Source organism: Polypterus senegalus, chromosome 3, assembly GCF_016835505.1.
Source record: "Polypterus senegalus isolate Bchr_013 chromosome 3, ASM1683550v1, whole genome shotgun sequence".
Lineage (NCBI taxonomy): Eukaryota > Metazoa > Chordata > Cladistia > Polypteriformes > Polypteridae > Polypterus > Polypterus senegalus.
In genome coordinates this window covers 26,469,078-26,491,516 of record NC_053156.1, presented here as the reverse complement: position 1 = coordinate 26,491,516, position 22,439 = coordinate 26,469,078, and the positions used below count along the sequence as shown (strand labels likewise).

General features: G+C 41.8%; 1 protein-coding gene across 5 annotated transcripts in view; it reads left to right on the top strand.

Annotated features, from left to right (window-relative positions):
* map3k12 (mitogen-activated protein kinase kinase kinase 12) overlaps nt 1-20,985 on the top strand; it is a 195,297-nt gene extending 174,312 nt beyond the window's left edge. For all 5 annotated transcript variants that reach the window (XM_039746839.1, XM_039746842.1, XM_039746843.1 and 2 more), the window contains exons 10-14: nt 5,236-5,373; nt 8,056-8,872; nt 17,079-17,149; nt 17,291-17,579; nt 19,106-20,985. In XM_039746839.1, the coding sequence (XP_039602773.1) occupies nt 5,236-5,373; nt 8,056-8,872; nt 17,079-17,149; nt 17,291-17,579; nt 19,106-19,204 (1,414 nt within the window). In that variant the 3' untranslated portion in view covers nt 19,205-20,985. The remainder of the gene's footprint in view (nt 1-5,235; nt 5,374-8,055; nt 8,873-17,078; nt 17,150-17,290; nt 17,580-19,105) is intronic.
* The last annotated feature ends 1,454 nt before the right edge of the window (nt 20,986-22,439 follow it).

The window sequence follows — 22,439 nt, the reverse complement described above, 5'->3', positions numbered from 1 at the left end:
CGCCCCCGCTGGCCCACGTGATTTAAACATGCGAGGGAGGGGCGGGCCGGGAGCCCCCCGGACGCCGGGGCCCTAGGCGGTCGCCTACTTCGCCTATGCCTAAGGCCGGGCCTGACCAAATATACAATTTAAATAGATTGTTATTTTAATGGGAATTGTTACATATGAACTATTTTCACCTTTACTTAAAACTTTTGTAAAAACAATAATTGTCCTTTATTTCCGGCCCCGGGCGTGGTTAAATCTGTTTCTAGCAGGACGTATAACGCTGCCCGTGTTGTGAAGTGGGGGTGGCTGAACGCATGCTAAGGAGAAGCCGTCGGATCATCTGCTGGCTTGCTGATGCTGGCGAGCTGTGTGTTCTGCTTGTCGTCGTTTTAAGAGCTGGGAGCACATGAACTGTGTCTGCTGAAAGCATTCCAACAACTGCTAGGTTAGATGTCCGTGGACTTGTTTTAAATGTTGTCTCACTGCCTTGTCTCGCGTGACGTTAAAGTGTCTCTCGCGGGACGTCAGATTGTCTTCCAAGAAGATCATGTCTCGTCTCCCTAGTCTCCCTCCCAAGATTTTTTATTATAATAGAGAGATATCTTCATCCCATAGGAGCTATTTTCAGGAAATGTAATATTTCTTTCCACTGCTATGCCGATGATACACACGTTTATGTTTCCGTTTTGTAACTCTACAATTAATCGGCTGTACAATTGTCTTTTTGAACTAAAGATCCTAGATGGCTGACAATTTTCTTGATCTCAATCAAAATTAAACGGAAGTTCTGACCGCTGGTCCCCCTGCCAAAGCTCAAATTAGTTTCAAACTTCTTGGCCCTTTCGCTAACTTTTGCAAACCTCAAGTCCGTAATCTCGGTGTCATTTTTCAACAGTAATTGCTATTTGGAGAAACAGATTAACTCTGTAGTCAAGAGTTGCTTTTTCCAGCTTTGTCTTTTAGTTAAGGTCAGACCTTTTCTTATCTCCTAGGAATCTTTAGAAAGCTGCTCCTGCTTTTATCTTTTCTCGTCTCGATTACTGCAACTCGTCGTATTCTGGGATCAGCAAATCCATGATACGCGGGTGGCAGTTGGTTCAGAATGCTGCTGCCCATTTTTTTGGTTGGGGTACGAAAGTTTGATTCTGTTTCTCCGATATTCGCTTCTTTACACTGGCTGCCTGTTAAGTTTCAGAACTACCTTTAAAATGTTGTTGCTAGTTTTTATAACATTTCATGGGTCTGCTCCGGTCTGTTTATCTGAATTGTGTGCCATCTAGAGAGCTTAGATTTACCGGTCAGTTGTCTGTTGTGGTCCCTCGCACTAAGTGTAACACTAAGGGGGGCACCTCATCTGTGGACCTCTTTACCTCATCACATCAAGGAGTCAACTTCAACTGTTTAAAATGAGGCTGAAGACTCCGTTTTGTGACCTTCACTCATCCTGATGGCTGCCCATCATCTTAGTCATCTTCTTTCTTTTTCTTAGTGCTAACTGTATTTTGTCTTTATTGTACTTTAGTTCTATTCATTTTATTTATGTGTATTGTATGTTTTAATATAAAGCACTACAGCACTACTGAGGTTGTTTTAAATGTGCTCTATAAACAAAAAAGACACTGACAATTATGGAGGCCATTGTGCTCTTCATAGCTTCAGAAATGTTGTGGCCTTTCCCCAGATCTGTGCCTCGGCACAATCGAGTGTAGATTGATGGGTAAAAATGGCAAGGTTATCCATTTAAAACTAAATCTACAACTTATCACTGCAAAAAAAAAAATGAAATCGAAGTAAGTGAAAAGCATTTATGTCAAGACATTCAATCTTGTTTTCCTTATTGTAAGAATTATTGACTTAGCAAAACATTAGTATTTACATTTTTTAGCTTACTTTAAGAAGTAAATTTTGCTTACCTCATTGGCAGATATTTTTGCTAAATAAAAGCAACACAACTCCCATTTAAAGCGTTTCTTGTTTAGTTTATGTATGAGCATTTTTGCAGTGTAACTAAGTGTGTACACTGCAAAACAAGCTTAGCTAAAAAATAAGATATAAACACTGAATTTTGGGCAGCACGATGGCGCAGTGGGTAGCGCTGCTGCCTCACAATAAGGAGACCTGGGTTCGCTTCCCGGGTCCTCCCTGCGTGGGTTTCCTCCCACAGTCCAAAGACAAGCAGGTTAGGTGCATTGGCGATCCTAAATTGTTCCTAGTGTGTGTGTGTGTGCCCTGCGGTGGACTGGCGCCCTGCCCGGGGATTTGTTCCTGCCTTGCGCTTTGTGCTGTCTGGGATTGGCTCCAGCAGACCCACCATGACCCTGTGTTAGGATATGGCGGGTTGGAGAATGACTGACTGACTGACTGACACTGAATTTCAGGAGAAAATGACTTGATATTAGTGAAATTATCTGTCCATGTAGCAAGATAATTTTGCTTGCCAAGACATCTTCAAACGGGTTAGTTCCAGTCTAGAAATAAGAAAGCTCTGACAGGTGTTCAAAGATCTGAAATAACTAGAAAATGCTGTTTTTTTAGAACAAAAGACTTTCTACAGTGAAAATACACTGAATATTAGAAAGTAATTTTTAATTTAGATATTTTGCATTTTTAATTTTAGCACACTGAAAAATGAAGGCCAAGGAACAAGAGAATAAATCACTAATATAAGTGGAAAATTTTTAATACTAGTGGAGAATGATTGTCGTGTTACTTGAAACAAGTCAGCTCCTCTTGCAATAGGCAGTCCAATATTTAATCTCAGGACATTCAGCTCTGTTGCTATGGACTGCCCACAGAAGGCACTACATGCCACGTCACAAATTCTTCACTTTATAGCCCTGCAATGCATTCGGGTGCAGCATCTGAGATTCCAGATCCAATAACCAAACAGCGTCAGAGTGAGCCCTCACAGCTGAACGCCTTTTGATTTTTGATTTACAGTAATTCTCGTTTCGGTTTCTGTAGCAGGCTGGTGTCAAGATTTTGGTAGCTTTAAACAGGAAAATTATTTCATATAAATCACAGGACTACAATGAAGGGGTCTGAAAACCTTCTGAATCCACTGTACTTGGGAGTCCTGCTCGGTTGTTTAAAGCCATGCCCCCTGCTTGTGTTGGATGCCACATCTTAATTGACTCAAGTGCCCAGCTGGTATTACTATATGGCGCAGAGTGCGGCTCCTGACTACCATGGCTGTATTTTTGCTATGATTTGGACCAGTTTTTTTTTTTTGCTTGATTTTTTTTTTCTTCTGCTGTCTTGTGGGTTCTTTGAAGCTTCATGTATCATGGAATATAAACACATGGTTGTTGCTTGTCAAAATCTCGTAATTTGATTACCGTTTATTTTTAAGTATGTCACGTCACCATTCTATAGCTTCAACATTATGTGATTAAGTTGCCAAGACATGCAGCCCTGTTGCTATGGCCTGCCCACAGAAGGCACTACATGTCACGTCATGAATTCTTCACTTTATAGCCCTGCAATGCATTCGGGTTCAGCATCCGAGATTCCGGATTAAACAACAAAATAACATCAGTGCTTAAAACATGAAAATTATTTCACATAAATCACAGGACTGCTCAGTTGTTTAAAGCCATGCCCTCTGCTTTTGTTGGATGCCACATCTTAATTGACTCAGGTGCCCAGCTGGTATTACTATATGGCACAGAGTGTGGCTCCCGACTACCATAGCTGTATTTTTGCTATGATTTGGGCTTGTGCTTATTTTTTTCCATGATATAAATTTTATCTTCTGCTCTCTTGTGGGTTCTTTGAAGCTTCATGTATCATGGAATATAAATACATGGTTGTTGATTGTCAAAATCTCGTAATTTGATTGCCGTTTATTTTTAAGTGTGTCATATCTCCATTCTGTAACTTCAACATTATGTGATTAAGTTGCCAAGACATGCAGTTCTGTTGCTATGGACTGCCCACTGAAGGCACTACTTGCCACGTCACAAATTCTTCACTTTATAGCCCTGGAATGCATTCGGGTGCAGCATCCGAGTTTCCGGATCCAACAACCAAACAGCGTCAGAGTGAGCCCTCACAGCTGAACACCTTTTGATTTTTGATTCACAGTAATTCTCCTTTCGGCCTCTGTAGTAGGCTGGTGTCTAGATTTTAGTAGCTTCATGCCTCCTAATTCTTGTACAGTTTGAGTCTAAATTTTTGTGTCAGCTCACCTTAAAATTATTGTATGGTTTTGAATCTGGAATTCTGGTAGCAGTATGTCTTCTAATTGTCAACTTCAGAGAGTTTTTTGTTTTGGCAGTAGTCACAGTTTTGGCCAAGGTTTGTCTGATTTAAGGATTCAACCCTCTCTTCTTCCAGCAAGGCTGTCAGTGTCAGAAAGGGAAAGAACTGGAAAAGTAAGTGAAGAAAGTGTGTGGGATGAGTCAAAATTCCAAGAGAAATGCCAAAGCCAAAACGAGAAGTGAGAATCGTAAGTCAGAGGAGTAGAAGCTTATAAACTGAGAGATTTGAGTGTGTAGCAAAATGCAGAAAGAGTTTGGCATTTAGAAATGCAGACAATCTTCCAGACATACCTGAGGACGGGGCGTTTAAAGACCATCAAAATTAGAGACACCAGAACTGCAGGACTGCTGGTAAACACCCCCCTAGCATTCCGTGTTTGTGTTTAGATGAAAGTTCAAAATCACACTACAGCAAAATGGAAAGTAATACCTTATTATTAATTATAGACGTTTATGATACCCTCGTGCAAAAGTTATTTGAATGTCATTTGGCCTTTGACTTGTAGCAATTTTCCTTTTAGTTCCTGTTTCTAGTTTTGACGAAAGCACGTCTTTTGGTTTTTAACTTGAGGTATCTTACCTTTTAATTTCACGTTTCAGTTTTGTGACAGTACGTCTTTTTTATTTTTTACCTGACTTCTGACTGTTCCGCCCTTGTCTACACCTGCACTTTGGTATATTCTCTGATTTTTCGATATCGACCCTTGCAAAGGTTTTCCAGATAAACTGATTCTAGCTATCCCATCCTGCAGTTTTGGCACGTTCCCTTTTGCCAGCAGGTAATTCAGAGGGTCCCATAGGAAGTGAAAACGCAGGTGAGCGTTGCATGTGCTGCAGCCTGGCAGATTACCCTTGAGAAAGCATCTGGCACAGCAGAGGTGACAGTAACACTGTTTCTTGACCATGCCATGACTTGTGAACAAGCAAACTGAGTTTCAGTGAGTTGTACCGACCTTTTTTTCCAACTATGTTGTGTCTCTTCCAGGAGGGAGCAATCTCTGGATAAGAAGTATCCCGGGCTTTTCAAGCATCACCCTTCCCGGTCCGGAAGTTCAACCAACTCCATGGAGAAGCTCATGAAGAAACGCAATGTTCCCCAGAAACTTCCCTCCCATAGTAAACGGTGAGGCAGCAGAATGCTAAGACAATATGAAGATGCCTGATCGTGTCTTCACACACATTTCAAAATGCTGGCATCTTTGTTGATGTTTTGCTGTATTTTCCAATTTTATTTCCTAGTACTTTTGGATGTTGTGCGCTGTTATGGACACAGTTTTATATATACTCCAATAATGCTTTAATTTGCCATCAGATCTTTGACGAGCAAAAACATCCTTCCGTTCATTAAGGTTTTACAAAATACTATAGCACACATTTTAAATGCACAAAGCAAAAATAGTTATCTCAAACGAGTTATTTTATGTTGGTTATGTTTTATTAATGGAAGGGACCTGCAGCTCTGGGCTGAGGAGGAGCTCCGGACTTGTTTTAGTGTAGAGTCTTTCAGCTTGCTAAACTGACACACTTCATAGATTATTATCATGTATAGGTTTGGCCTGCTCGGCATTTTGCAACCTTTCTGTTCTCCATTGTTGCTACCACCTGGTTTTGACCCCTGCCCATTTAAAGACTTTGCTTAGGGGTTCTCTATCAGGTAATGATAAGCGTCCTTAATATGCAAGTTTTTCTGTAGTTTTGGGTTTTTAACCATGTATTATATGTGTTGATTTAACACAGTCAATTTCATTAATGTCTCAATTTTCTTTATTAATGCCATTTTAAAAATCATGTGGCTACAGTTGCACACTAATGATGAAGTATAAATATGGCAATGATCGCTCTATGAGTTATCCCTCCATTGGTAAATCTCTGTATTTATGCAACTCTGTTTTGAAGATCATGTGACTACAATTGTCCACCAATGACATTGTATAAATAAAGCAGCAATTGCTCTGTGTGTAATCCCTCGATTGACAAATCGCTTTATTTGTGAAATGCCATTTTGAAAATCATGTGACTTGGATTTTGCTCCAGTGACATTATATAAAAATGACAGTGATCACACTACGTGTTTTCCCTCGATTGATAAAACCTCTTTACTTCAGGGACACCATTTTCAAAATCAAGCGACTATGAATATGCACAGATGATGTTGTATAAATACAGTAGCCATCACACTTTGTGTTATCCCTCGACTGATAAATTTTTTAATTTGCGCAACGCCATTTTGAAGATGACGTAACTACGATTGAGCACAGATGATGGTGTGTAAATACGACAGTGATTGGACTACGTGTAATCCCTCAATTGTTAAATCTCCTCATTTATACAGCACTGTTTTGGAGATCATGTGACTACGATTGTGCACAGATCATCTTGTATAAATACAGCAGGATCACACTATGCATTATCCATTGATTTATAAATCTCTTTATTTGCATAGCGCCATTTTGAAGATCACATGACTAGGATTGTGCACCGATGACCTTATATAAATATGACAGTGATCACACTATGCATTATCCCTTAGTTTTTGAATTTCTTTATTTATGCTTTGACAATCATGTGACTACAATTGTGTACAGAAGATGTTATGTAAATGTGACAGCGAATGGACTTTGTGTAACCCCTCGTCTGATAAATCACTTCTCAAACCTCTTAACATCAGCTTGTTTTTCACATATGCCTTTGACTTTTCAAGTTTCGTTTTGTCCGTTTGATTCCAGGTTGCCTGGTTTGACTTGATCTTATGATTTCAATGGCTCTCTTTTGTCTCTGACTATGTATCTCCTGGTACCTTAAAGTTCTCACAGTAATCTTCAGGCACTTCACTGTGTCCGCAACATAATACTCACTTTACAGACTGGCAACCAAAACAATTAACATCCATCCATTATCCAACCCGCTATATCCTAACTACGGGGTCACGGGGGTCTGATGGAGCCAATCCCAGCCAACACTGGGCGCAAGGCAAGAAACAAACCCCGGGCAGGGCGCCAGCCCATCGCAGGGCACACACACACACACACACACACACACACACACACCAAGCACACACTAGGGTCAATTTAGGATCGCCAATGCACCTGACCTGCATGGCTTTGGACTGTGGGAGGAAACCCACGCAGACATGGGGAGAACATGCAAACTCCATGCAGGGAGGACCCGGGAAGCAAACCTGGGTCTCCTAACTGCGAGATACAATTAACATCCTCCTTTTTACATTTTTTTTTTTAGCTTTCTTTGGTGGTCTGAGAGATCATTTCAAATTCCAGGAGCCAGGAACTCTCCTTATACTCCTGCTGTTTGGGTCCAACAAAGCAAAGTTATGAGTGGTGTCACCCTTTCTGCGAATTGTTTTGCTTGTTGCCTCCATTTTCAGAACCCATTCTGTATTACCAGGTGACAAGGCACTAGCACCTCTTTTTTAAAAGATGAGGGTAGACCTCAGCTTCTGTGCCCAGATAAGGGACAAATCCATAATGTCCATTGTGGTGGATTCTGCTGTAACCCAAATGCTTTCAAATCTCTGATGGACTCCTCAGACTCCGACAACTGCACACCATTTATGATTTCTTCCTCTGAATGCCATCACACTGCACAGAAATGTCATACATTCATAAGCAGTTGTGTGCCCAATCTGTCTGAAAGAAGTTCTCAGCACTCTTATCCCATGACTGTTGAACAGACACCTCCATCTGCCATTGAGATCCTAGAACTGACCAGTCACCTCATTGAATGCCTGGCAAGTAATTTGCCCTTCTGAACAGAATACCTAACTGAAATCTCTGTCTTTGTCTTGCAGCCCGGACCTCTTGAAGTCTGAGGTGATCCTCCCTAAGCTGGACTCCTCGATGACACAAGTCACCATTCCCGCTTGTCCCAACAAAGGCTCCACATCACCAGGGAGGTCCCGTCGAGGGAAGCCTCGGTACCGCAAAGCTGGCAAGGGGAGCAGCGGAGACTTGGTGGGTCTGAGGACTGCCTTGTCACCCAACTGCCGGGATGCCATTCTGCCAGTCAAGGAGGCAGACCCCGGCCTCAGGGATGGGAGTGCAGTGTCACCTAATGGACAAGATGCCAGTCAAGCAAACAAACACCTCGACTCCGAGTCAATGACAAGGGCTACTGTCTCTCCGGCTTACCGTGATATCACTCTGCCCTCTAAACACCTGGACCCCAGTGCGGCACTCCGAGGGCTGCAGCATGACATCCTACTGAAAAAAATGTCCTCCTCCAGCCCCGATCTTATCGCCACCACCCTGGAAGCTGACAGCAGAAAGCACGATGAAAGCAGCATGGACTGTAACAGCTTGAGTGCAGGAGCGGGTCTGGACAGGGCAGAAGGTGGAGGAGGAACTGACGACCTAATAGAGACCCCACCTCGCAGTGACACCCCCAGTGAAGATGCCGTCTCCATCCCTTTCTCCAGTAGCCCAGATTCACCATGCGGGAGGGGTGGAGCTACGGGGCGGGGCACAGTGCTGGGGCAGCCACGCCTCCCCATGGAAGGAGAAGAAAAGGAGGACTGCCCCGGAGTGAGCCGGGTGGTTCGAGGAGGCGTGCAGCAGCACCTCACCCCCGCAGCTCTGCTGTATCGCTCAGCAGTAACCAGGAAGCAGGTATGTCCTGGGGTGGGCACACGTCTCTCTGGATTTAGGAACTGGAGTCCATTAATACAAAATGAGAACATTAACAACACATTCTTAATAAAATGTAGCATGAGTGTGACCCTTCTAATCACCCATCCATCCTCTAGTCCAGGGGTCTGCAAAGTCAGTCATGGAGAGCTGCAGTGGCTGTAGGTTTTAGTTTTAACTGGGTTGCTTAATTAGAAATCAATCCTTGTCAATACCCGATCTGATTGAATTGTATGGCTTCTCAGTGTTTTCATTTTGTCATGCCAGCTCATTCTTTAGAAACTAATTTCTTCCTTTCTGATGATATCCTCCACATGGTTTGTAGCCTGAAGGAGATGAGTCTTTCTCAGTCCTTCCAAATTTTTCAGTTAAAATAAGACAGTTCTCGATGAATACACAGGTGACAAACACTAGATCCAAAAGTGAAGCATGAAAATGCTGCTTAAACAATAAGTGCGTCTTCAACAGCCATAAGTGACTTCTCATGAAGAAACTGAGCCGCAACAAAATACTACGGCCCTCCAGGACCGACTCTCTAGACCCCTAGTCTAGTAGCTTAATCCAAATTCGGGCTTGCATTGAGAATTTTGCTATTATTATTTTTGTCATTTTTATTGTTATTATTACTTTTGTGTATTTTTATAGCTATAGTTGCCTTTTATCTAAAGCATTATTTTATGTTTTTACTAGGGGGCTCTACCCCTTGCTTGCTTCGCTCGCCCACCCCCATGTTTGGTTTACCGGATATACAATTTAAAGACATTGTGATTGCTTCTCCGTGATCATAAATATACACCTGACCGAATTGTGTTTTCTTTGAAATTAAACTTGTCATTGTTTTAACTGTTCTTGGACCACAGATTGTCATAGTGTATGGTCCATTATTGTGTAAATCTACGTTTTGTGCATTGAATGATGCGAATGCGAAAAGACTTTGTTTTCTGCTCTTTGCCTTTTATTTCTGACCTCGCTTTGTCGTGCTATTTTTTCAATTACACCTGGTCCTGATGATTCATTTCTTTTTGTTTGCGCTAATGCAATCTTTCATTCGTCAACGTTTCATTTATAACATATTTTCTTTTATCCCCTTTATTTGCACTGAGACCCCTATATCTGTGTGTGCTGCGTGCCTTTACACTACTGATGTTTTTTGATGGCAGTGCTCTGATATTGCTTGTAAGTAGGGCGTGTCTTGCAAGAATCTCATGTACTACATCCCCGCAAGATGCTCCATGGCCATTCTCTTTGTCTCGCGGGTCTTTTATTTCTTTTCCGTGATCTTAATGTGAAGATCACGTATCGTCTCTTAGTCATTCCCTCCCACAAGGATTTCTTTTTATAATAGAGGGATATACTGTAGTGTCTTCCATGTCTGTCTATTTATGTAAACTTGCTAAGGGACAGTTTTAGGGTATCTATCTATTACATAGTGCCTTTCATATCTATCTATCTATCTATCTATCTATCTATCTATCTATCTATCTATCTATCTATCTATCTATCTATCTATCTATAATATAGTGCCTTTCATATCTATCTATCTATCTATCTATCTATCTATCTATCTATCTATCTATCATATAGTGCCTTTCATATCTATCTATCTATCTATCTATCTATCTATCTATCATATAGTACCTTTCATATCTATCTATCTATCTATCTATCTATCTATCTATCTATCTATCATATAGTGCCTTTCATATTCTATCTATCTATCTATCTATCTATCTATCTATCTATCTATCTATCTATCTATCTATCTATCTGATTTTGCATCTTGAACACAAATGGTTTAAGTGGCTTCAGTATATAGATGATTGGATAATACTAAAAATTTTAAGTCTTACTCAATTTTTTTTCATTGGTTCTTTTCTTCTAATTTGTAAATCTTATCATGGCCTGCCTTTTATTGCTACCTGGAAAGTTTCTAGGCTTTTTCATTCCTATAAATAATAAAACAGGGATCAAAGACCACATTCCTATTACGATTTCTAAATATTATTATTGGTAACTACAGTTGATTGGAGTTAAGAAATCATTCATTATATTTGTTTTCATATTTTTTACAGTTAAAATGAGTTCATATGACTATAACTTATAATTGCACTATTACTCTTGCTGGGTGGCACAGTGGTTAGCCCAGGTGTTTTAAATCCTCTGTTTCAAATTCCTGCCCCTTTGCTCTCTCTGTGGAATTTGCTCCTTTATTCTCCCCAAGTACACTGCTTTCCTCCAACATACCAGTTCATTGGAGTCACTAAATCATCCCAGTAGGACTGTATGCAGGTTTGTATCTGCACCTGATGCTACCAGATAAGCACCAGCCGCCTGCAGCCCGCTAATTGGATTAGAGAGTGGATTATTATCATAATCATCATCATCATTATTATGAGTGGCTGTGTGTGTATGCATGGACGGCTCCTCTCATAGCCTGGTGTCCAGGTCTGCTGATATAAGAACTGCTTGTCCATGACTCAGTCTGGTAGAAGATGAATGGATTATTACGTATCCATTTTCATAATCACCTTTATCCAGTACAGAGTCACAGGGAGTCACTGTCTACAGTGAAGTATTGCAAACAAAGCCAATGCCAAGTCAGTTTAGATGTAAGTCCATTTCTGTTGTATTTATTATTATACTCAATAATTCTAAGGTTATTATTGTTATTAATATTTTCTCCAGGAGTTACTTTGCCTACAATATAGTCGTCAGCGCATTGCCGTTGTACATTTTATCAATGACTATTGAAATCATTTATGTCAACATCTTTTTTCACCATAACTTAGAATGAAATAATCAAAGTATTTATCAGTACTGAGCAGTTGTCCTTACAGGGTTATTAATTGGTGTTATTTATTTTCATTTTTTTTTTACCAATGTATAATTTATTTTATAATTCAGTTCACATAAAATGAATTTATTTATTTGATTTTTAGGCACCTCTCAAGGACACCTTACAAAACCACTTAATAGCAACAGTCACAATATAAAATAAATATAATCGCAGTTACAATAAAACCATTATTAATACAGCATTAGAATATATCAACTAAATTATGTCTAACAGAATAAAGAAGCTCAAACAGGTGTGTTTGAAGATGGGATTTAGAAATAAGAAGAGAGTCGATGTTACGAATGTCTTGTGGCAGAGAGTTCCAGAGGTGAGGGGCCGCTCGACTGGTAGTCGGGTGAGCAGGAGGTATAATAAGGAGGAGGAGGATCTAAGAATATGGGAAGGAGTAGGAATGTGAAGAAGATCAGAGAGATACGGAGGTGACGGATCAGGAAGGGTCTTGAAAGTACAAAGCAGAATCTTAAAACCGATGTGCTGTGAGTTTTTATGTGCATGTGAAGCTGCTGGAGGACAGGAGTTAGGGGTTCTATGGAAAGGGTTCTGATAACGATACGAGCAGCAGCATTCTGAACCAGTTGGAGTTTGTGGAGGAGTTTGTGAGGATAGAATTACAATAGTCAATACAAGATGTAACCACAGCGTGCACAAGAATAGCAGAAACAGGCGTAGATGGCTAATATTACGTACATGGAAGTATGCAGACCGAGTGATTTTACTAATATGTGCCTCATATTTTAAGGTACTGTCAAGTATGATACCCGAAGTCTTAACCTGGCATGATGAAGAGACTAGAGAATGATCAATAGTCAGTGAAATATCATCACATTTGGCCAACAAAGCTCTAGACTCCTACGAGAAGAACCTCTCTTTTATCACCGTTTAATATGAGCAAGTTAGCAGACAGCCATGATTTAACTTCCTGAAAGCAACCAGAAAGGGAAGAAGGTGAAATCAGGCTTAGTAGACAGACAGAGCTGGGTGTTATCAACATAACAATGGAAATGAGCATCACATTTCCTAAAAATATGACCGAGAGGCAGAAGGTAAATAATAACTAGAAGGGAGCCTAAGATGGGGAACACCATTAACAACTGGCCAAACTTGTGATCTGAATTTTTTTTTAACTGTACAAACTGAGTTCGATCTGAGAGATAAGATTTAAAGCAGGCAGTGGAGTGCCTATGACAGCAATGGACTAATCTGTCTCGGAGGAGAGACTGTGTCAAAGGCAGAGCGCAGATCAAGGAGCACAAGTATGGTTAACAGCTGCCATCAGCAGGTCGTTGGTGACTTTGACCAGGGCTTGTCTCTATGCTGTGACAGACTGAAATTGTTCAAACAAATGGTTAGAGTCAACCTGCACGGTGATATGATACGGGTCGGCTCCACGCTTCCGGATCCTTCCGGGAGCTTCTTGAACTCATTACAGTCAGTATCATCACTGAGATGAGCTGGGCAAATGAGGACACATACACATAGCAAGGGGTAGGTGCATGAAGTGATTCAGTGCTTTTATTAAAGGGCATTTGTCATCCATTATAAGTAAATAATCCATAGAGAGTCCAAATGATGGTGGAGGTTAAAAACAAATAATCCAATAAAACGAGGTTAACTCTTTTAGGGCAGATGTCGACTTCTGTCGACACACGGGGTTGAGGGCACATGTCAACTAAAGTCAATATCCATGGGTAGAGGGAGATAATCAGCTGTAAACGTTGACAAAACTCGCCATTATGTTATAGGTAGACCCCCTTTGCTAGGAGGAATGACTTGACATCGAATCCCTGTGTGTGCGTCAGTAGTATTGAGTAAACAATATCTAGAATGGCATCGACATCTGATGAGACAGCGAAGCGAATGCACAAAGCAAAATACTCACTGGATGAAAATTTGCATATATTTTATTATGTTGAATTGGACTCTTGTACTTGTCGTACTCCAGTTTTGAGATCTAAAACAAAAGTAAGATACCAGCATCAGCTGATCAGTCCCCAGCTGATCCGCCACTGCTGCCCTTGCCCCCATGCAGCCACTGCCACTGCAGCCAGAGACCTCTAACACACGGCGACAGAGTACTGCGTGCAGCAACAGATGTTTTATGTTGATTTATAGGAGAAACTATTGCTTTCCGTGCTTTTTAGAAAACTGAATTTTTGGGAAAAATTTTCAGCCCTGGGAGAAAAGGAAAAGGAAAATCAGCCCTAAAAGAGTTAAAACACTGTGCAGAAAGCTTTGGTCCAAATCTCTGAGCCCTGGTGCATCTCCTCTCCTTATCCTAGACACACCTTGCAACTGACAGACACAGCCTTCTTTCTTCCACCAGTCCAGATCCCTACCATCTCATGACACCCAGCAAGGCTCCCAATCTGGATCTCACTCCAAGGCTTGGGTCCCTGTGGCCATCCATGGCCCCGGCAGGGCTCCTCATCTGAGCCTCCACGACTCCCACTACCTTCCCGAACTTACACAGAAGTGGCTTCCAAGTCACTTGAGCTCTTTAATCGCTCAGCTGGAGAAACTGTCTCCAGCCCCTGAACGTTGGCCACATGCTCCCCGAGGGACTCTCCTTCCAGCTGCCTGCCCCCCTCACTCCCTCCCTCTTTATCTCTCTCTCTCTTGTTTTTTTTTTTTCCTGTCCTTTTCTGCCATGCCAGCTCACTTTTTATCTTCCTCCGCGGGCACAGCACCTCGATAGTAAATGCAGAAAGCCAGTGGAGTAACAAAGACAGAACACACCCTCATGTGCAGGCGTGCTCAGTCAGGATCACCTGAACAACTCCCCAAAGCCACGCTGTATTATCGTAGTATTTCCCTCCACTTACCCTTGACCTGTTCCATAAAGGGTAAGTGTTCTTTGTCAAGTTCGTGATGATGAACACACACATACATAGCCATATGCATATACACACAGACCCTAAACACAACAATGCCCCATGAATGACGCACACACACGCTGATTAACCTTTAGCACTTTAAACCACACAAGTGCTTTAGGAATAACACAGCCTGTCACTCAGCAGTTGAAGATACTTACCGTATTTGCGTGTGTAGCACGCGCACATTTTTTCCCGAAAATTACCATTAGAAAATCAGGTGCGCATCATACACGAGGAAATGTAATTCTGTAATGTTTACTTCTTCTGCTTTGGCTCGCGCACTCACGCTCTCTCTCTCGCTCTTTCTCACTCGCACTCTCTCTATCTCTAAATGCTTCCTATACAATCACAACGTGCGTCGTACACGGGGCAAAACAATTTTCGCGATTTTCTTTGTGAAAATTAGGGTGCGCATCTTACACGAGGGCGCGTGGTACACGAGTAAATACGGTACTTATTATCGGCACAAACAACATATGATGTTTTAATGATATCTCAGACCTAAATATTAGTTTTGGTCTACAAGAATACATTTAAACATACAAAGACTCAGCACTCTTGACTATAGGCCATTTATCAGCCAAGAATACCTTCTTCTTGTACTGTCCCTACTATTGAGTGGAGCTCTCACTCTCAGCCAGAAATAATGGCAAATGTCCAGCTGCTCCAGGTGCTCAAAGAAATCAAACTTACTACTTCAATCACTCTAGACATTAAGACAAAGCATAGAAAGTTAAAAGTAACGTGGTATTTCTTACAAGAATAATAATAATACCACTGGAACAAAGAAAAGTAGAAAATAGGTACTGATAGGAAAGTCTGAATATATATAGTCTTTAGAAAAAGCTTACGAAAAAAGGTAGAGATGATAAGGATGAATGTCCCAGGGAGGCATTTGATTTAGCAATCGATGTTCATGATGCTTTTCTGACAACCAGTGCCATCTTCGTTCGTCTGTTCTTCTTCCTCCCTTTTTTCTTACATCCTTACTTTCTTCTTCTGAGACGAGGCATATTCATTCTAAAATTGTACCACGGGGTTTTGCAAGATGTGATTGATAGATATTCTGATTGGCTGGCTGTCAATATGAAGAATTAATTCACTGTCTGTTTTCCCAAACAATAAAACCTTTTATGTTCTCTGAGGTGTCATTAGATCTTCCTTTTCCAGGCTGTAAAATAATTAGGCATCGGCTCAGTCTTCCTTTCCCAGGTTTTAAAGTAATTGAGCCACCATCATGTCTTCCTTTCAATGTTGAAACAGCTGTTTTAAAAGTGAAGTGTAAGGGAAGAAAACCTGCTTTGATTTGTCTTAAATGTAGTTCATCTGTTGTCTTGTCTCGAACAAAATATAATGGAGAATTAAACCAAAATGTACAGATTGTATACACCATAACAGACGCGAACACGCACACCCACAGAGATCAAGCCGGCTGTTTCATTATTCAAAAACTGACCACTGCTGCTTAGCCTCGGACCCGCTATACCACACACGCCAACAGTTATTTCAATTGCTTTTGAAAGAATAAGTCAATTTGAGAATGGATGGTAACTATTTAGGTTGTAGGGATCAGCACCAAATGTTTTACGAATTGGAGTTACAACAGCCATTTTAAGAGATAAAGGAACAGGAGCAGAGAATAGAGATGAATGTATGATGTTAGTTATTAAAGAAAAAGCAAACAGGACTTAACCACAGTAGGAAGTGAAGGTAGAGGGTTTAGATTTTCTAAAAATGACAGACATTTCCTCCACAGTTGGGAATTGAATTGAGCACATGGGTTATTAGTCTCGCATAATTCAAGTGAAGAGGGGATGGAGTCTAACCTGACAGCTCTGGGTGCACACATACCCACTCACTCTGTGCCCATTTAGAGTTTCCAACTTACCAAACACACACACACACACAATGTTGTGTCGGCAAACTGGCACATAAACTCTACTTTCTAATGTAGATATGCATGTTACAAAAAAAAAAAAAGAAGAAAGAAATAAAATGAAACCGAAGCCCAATACTAGAGACCATAATCGTGGTCGAGAGAACAAGAGGGTCAAAAAGTACACACGAGAAAAGAGCACAACTGTTAACTTTACAATTTGGTAATGGCGGTTCGGATAAGGATTTTTCACTCATAGCCGTCCATTTATCCTGCACATGGGTCCCCAACCTCAGAGGCCACATGCAATGCTGGAATTGGATCTAAATAAGCACTGACAGCCTCTGAGGATCCACACACACACTGTTGCATCAGGAGAACATGCAAATTCCATACAGACAATGGCCGGCTGCAGGATTTGAACCCAAGATGCTGGATCTGTAAGGCTGTAGCACTAACCACTGTGCCACTGTATTTCAGTTTAATCCTACATATTTTTAATTCATGTGCTCATATGTATGTTGTGTCACAATGTCTTTCACATCATCTAATGATCTTCTCCTACCCCCACCTAAACAGAAGCGGGGTGTCTCTTCCGAAGAGGAGGAGGGTGAAGTCGACAGCGAGGTAGAGTCTCCACGACGTCAGAGGTAAGTCCCTTCTGTTCTACCAGGCCACAGTCCTTCAAGTCTGTTGTGCTTCTCTCTCCTAGATGGGCCAAATTTCCCCTCTTGCTTCATCTCTCTCTCTCTCTCTCCTTCTCCCTCTCTCTCTCTCTCTGCTTCGTGCAGGCGGCCAGCAGGGATGACTAAGTGCCAGTCTCTGTCCACCTTCAGCTCAGAGAACTTGTCCGTGTCAGATGGGGAAGAGGGCAACACCAGTGACCACTCCCACAGTGGCACTCCTGACGTTGTCAGCACCAATACAGATGAAAGGCTGGATGACAAATCCGATGACCTGTTGTCTCAGAGCTCTGAGATTCCAGTGGATGCTCTTCAGCAGTCAGACGGGCTGTCCGAGAAGGAAGCGATGGTGCGGGAGGTGAAGACGCAGCTGAGCACAGAACAAAGCGCTTATGAGGTGAGAATCTCCGTCTCACTTTCCAGTCTTCTCGTGCTGGCATGTCTACCAGGATCTGTTGTTCAACCAGCCTTGTTTTTTTTTTTTCTCTCTCTCTCTCTTTCCGGTGCTTTCTTATACTTGGCTGTTAACCGTTAAAGCACTTTACCTGTGTTCTTGGGCAATTGTGTCCGAGTCTCTTGGTCTTCTTTAGAATTTCTCATGTCACAAGCCATTTTGGTTGAGCCATTGTGTCCAGTTTTATCACAATTTTCTTCATTCTATCCTGCCGACTACACTACACTCTTTTTTTGTTTTACTGCAACCATTAAGCAGTTTATTCAGTCTATTAGGATTTTGTTCCTTCAGTAACTTTCATTCTGTTAAAACGAAAAGGGGACACCCTTATAGCGAACCTCCTTACCTACTATAATTCACTATATGAGTAAAAGTATTGGGATACCTGACCATTACACCAACAGGAACTGTAATGCCATTGAATTCAGATACATAGGCTTTAATATGGAATTGGTTCTCCCTTTTGTAGATATAACAGCTTCTACTCTTCTTGGAAGGTCTTTCACAAGATTTTGTAGTACTAGGGTGCTGTACCGTGTTAGCCATTATGGATGTAGTGAGACGTTAAGCAAAATGACACTTTTTATTGGTTAAGTAGAAAGATTATAATATGCAAGCTTTCGAGGAAACTTCTTCAGGGAAGATGACATTTTGCTTAACTTCTCACAAGATTTTGGAGTGTTTCTGTAGGAATTTGTGCCCATTCACTCTGGAGACCATTTATGAGGTCTGGGCACTGATGTTGGATGAGGTGGCCTGGCTTCATTCTAGTTTATCCCAAAGGTGTTTGATGGGGTTGAGGTCAGGGCTCTTCCTCCACACCGAACTCATCCAGCTGTGTCTTTTGTGGACCATGCTTTGTGCACTGGGACACAGTCATGCTGGAATAGAAAAGGGCCTTCCTCAAGCTGTTTCCACAAAGTTGGTGTTGTCCAAAATGTCTTGGTATGCTAAAGCATTGAGATTCACTGGAAGTAAAGGGCCTAGCCCAAACCCTAAAAACCAGCCCCTCGCCATTATCTCTCCTCCACCAAACTTCACAGTCAGGCAGGTAATGTTCTACCGGCATCCACCAAACCCAGACTGCCAAACTTTCCTTAAGTTTCCATCTAGGGCAAACAAATACATGAATTGATCTGCCACCCTCTTGTCTCTCCTACCTCTGCACCTGTTGCAGTTCTCTCTGTACTACAGAAATGCCCCCTGTTCTGCTACTTTGTGCCAGCCTGATAGTGCCCTTACCAGTCAGGCTCCTTTCCACTCTAATATTTCATATTGTCTTCTTAGATTTCCTGTTCATTTATATCATATCCCACATTTGTGTTCACTCAGTCCGTTTCTCACCATACCTTCAATGTGGTCCTCCTTTGGCCCAGTCTGGTTTAGAGAATTGTAAATCTTCTTGTCTATATGTTTCCCTTTGCCCCTGCTCATCAAGTGACTGTCCTTTCTTTCTCGTTCTCCAACAGATTCCCTCAGTTTATGATGACTCGGACTGCGACAGTACAGAATTGGACCACTCGGGCAGTACGGATATCAACCGCCTGCCAAACACGGCGACCTGGTGATACCTGCAAGAAGCCCTAGTCCATCCTGCTCCTCCTCCCACCACTACCACCACCACCACCACCTGCCTGTATATAAGCCCATTACAGGGGCCACCACACCACTCCACCAAAGGATCTCCACCTCTCTTTTTTTCCTTGGGGGTTCGTTTTGAATCAATGGCTTAAGTTCTGTACTTATTTTTCCAATGAATGTATGGAGGTATTGAACTGGTTTTAAGTACTTCACACAAAATGACTAGTCAGCCAATATGGCAACCGAGTGATCTTCATGGCTCTAAGTGTTGAAATGCCTAACCCCTACAGGATACACAACTCAAAGTCTTTGCACTTGTTTCCTTGAAAAAGTTTGCATTCACCTATTGTAATGAATTCTCACCATCATAGGGTTGGTCTCTAATGTCCACACACTTGACCGCAAAAGAATGAGGCCAACATAAAAATTCAACGAAATGTCACTGGGCTGTATCAACACGGTGGAAAGTAAGATGGATGACAGCATTGTGCTCGAATTGAGGAAAGGATCAGAAGTTCTTGGGTAGACCAGAGAACACAAGACTGAGTTACTTTAGGGAAAGTCCATCCATGGTCTCCAATCGTGTTAAGGATCAGAAGCTCATGGGCAGGCCATAGAACAAAAGACAGAGTTCCTTTTGGAAAGTCCATCCATGGTCTCCAATTGAGGAAAGGATCAGAAGCTCTTGAGCAGGCCAGAGAACACAAGACTAAGTTCATTTTGGAAAGTCTGTCCACGATCTCCATAGTATCAGTTCTGTTGATCAAGGTCAAAGTGAAACTCTCTGGTTGGAGCCATTCATTATTGTACTTGATGCTCTCCTCCACCTTGGAATATCAAGTTGGCTGTCCTCAACTCTTTTTTTTTTCTTTTTTAAGACATTCCAAGCCACAAGCTTTGGTGGGTACGACCCCACAAGTCCCCAGATGTCATTCTCAATAAGGACTACCGTTGGTCATTTTATGGTTCCAATGGATTGTGTTTGTAAGAAGGTTTGGAAATAAGAGGGAGGCCATTTAGTCCTTCAAAATTTTTTAATATCTCAGGGTTTGGGTAGGGGATTCTCTTCAGCTAAATGAATAAGATGTTTGCTTCAGATTCCCATTAACTCTCAACAAAATGCTTCCTAGCTTTTATTTGAGATACACTTCCAATAGTAAACTCCAATCTGCGATTCACCGATCAACATTCACAACTCACAGAATTTGATAATCAGTTGACCGTAATCTTCACCTGGGCTCAGTGTTGAGCGCTTATCCCCTCGTGCTAAGGTGGACAGATGACAGCTTGTAATGTCATTATTTAAAAAATGGTTCAACAAAATGAATTGGGTGTCCATGAAAAATGGAAAGAGATGGGAGGGGAGTGGTCATCAACTTCATCATACCAAGAACAACAGCCTGAGTGTGTAGATGAAGAAGTAGTTGGAATTTATAAAGTAAGTCAAAACAGCATTGGGACAAAACCGTGTGAATGTAGGAATTGGGGAGGCCTAATGTAATAGGAAACTAAACAAAGCAAAGCTTAGAAATGGCGAGAACCACAGGGGTAGTCATGTATAGACAAGTCTATGGAAATAGGGCTCCACTGAGCCTTGCAGGGCAGGAAGGGAGGCCTAGAGAATGGCATCACCTCGCTTCAGACAGGACGGTACCCACCCCTTAAAGGAATGCCCTTAGTCCTACTTGAACCTCTATAGTAGATTTGAAAGCTGGAGTTCAGGGGTATATATTCAAAATGAAAGAGAAGATGTCAAAAATTAATTTCAAACAAACTGTATAAGACAGAAATACATTCCGCACATCACTGGATTGAGGAAAGTTCAAAATTTAAAAGCCCGCCTAAAAGTACCAGTGAATGCCACCAAGTTCATTTTCATGCAAGATGGTGCCCCACCTCATTTCCACTTGGAGGTGGGGCATCATCTGAACAATGGATTGGAAGAGATGGACAACAAGACCTTGCTCATCGTCCATGACCTCCCAGGTCTCCAGACCTTACCCCCTGCAATTTTTATCTATAGGGGTCCACTGAAGAAAGAGTGTTTGTTCCACCTATGCCCACTAATCTTCAAGATATGAGACATTGAATTGAGGAAGCTTAGGGACCAGTTGACTCGTGTGTGGCAAGAAATGGTCTACCGTTTTGATGTTTGTCACGCTACACATGGCGCTCATGTTGAGTGCATGCAACCCCAAGGGCCATAGGACCAAACTTTGAACGTTCCTCTATCCGGTGATGTGCGGAATGTGTTTCTGTCTTATACAGTTTGTTTGAAATAAATGTTTCAAATCTGCTTTTTCATTTTGAATAGCCCTGTATAGTAAGGCCTTGTTAATATGTAACACGTGAAGCCTGTCAGTGACCAAAATGCATTTATTGTTGTGGCAGTCTGAATGATCCACATGTCGACGTTCTCCTAGTAAGTAGGTGACAGTGTTTTAGTCAGTGTCAAATATATTACAATTTCACAGCAGAAGGAAGCAAATTATTTACATAATTGTTCAGCGGAAGATGTTAACGGCAGCGCGGATCAGGGCTAGGGGGTGTCAGACTCAATCGGCAAAAATGGTGAAGGGGAGATCACGTCTGATATTCTCGTGAATGGGTGGCGTACACAAGGAAGAGATTTTTGCATATATTCCGTACATATTGATGACCTGTTTATCGTATTCAGCCCTTGCGTTCATCATTCTAGCACTCACGTAAGTGTGGTAGGATCACAGCTGCCACCAGCCTCTCCTCGAAATTCAATTGTGATACACGGTGCCACGTCCGGATTACCACATAGTTAGGAAAAATTCTTTTGGTGGAGTGTATGGGGGAACCTCTCCGTGTCTGACAGGTCAAGTATGCACCAGGCTTTAGTCACTACTACTGGGAACTGAGCAGTAACCCTCAGTGGTCCGACACTTCCTCCGTATCTTCAAACAAACGTGACAGATGAGAAGACCATTCCTTCTATCGAGCTTGATTGATCAGTTAATAGCAAAGTCGTCTCAATGTTCTACCCTGATACTTCTTAAATTTGTTAAGGTTTCCACTTCCACCTTTACTTCACATTTTCATCTAATAGGAAGTATTTCTTGGTTTCTGTCTCCCAGATATCCTCGAGTACATCATTCACCGATTACTATGGAGTCTGGCACAAATCTAGGACTTACGTTATAATAAATACCACCTTCGTAGCCATTCCATAGGCCATATCCTGCTAGTTATGGG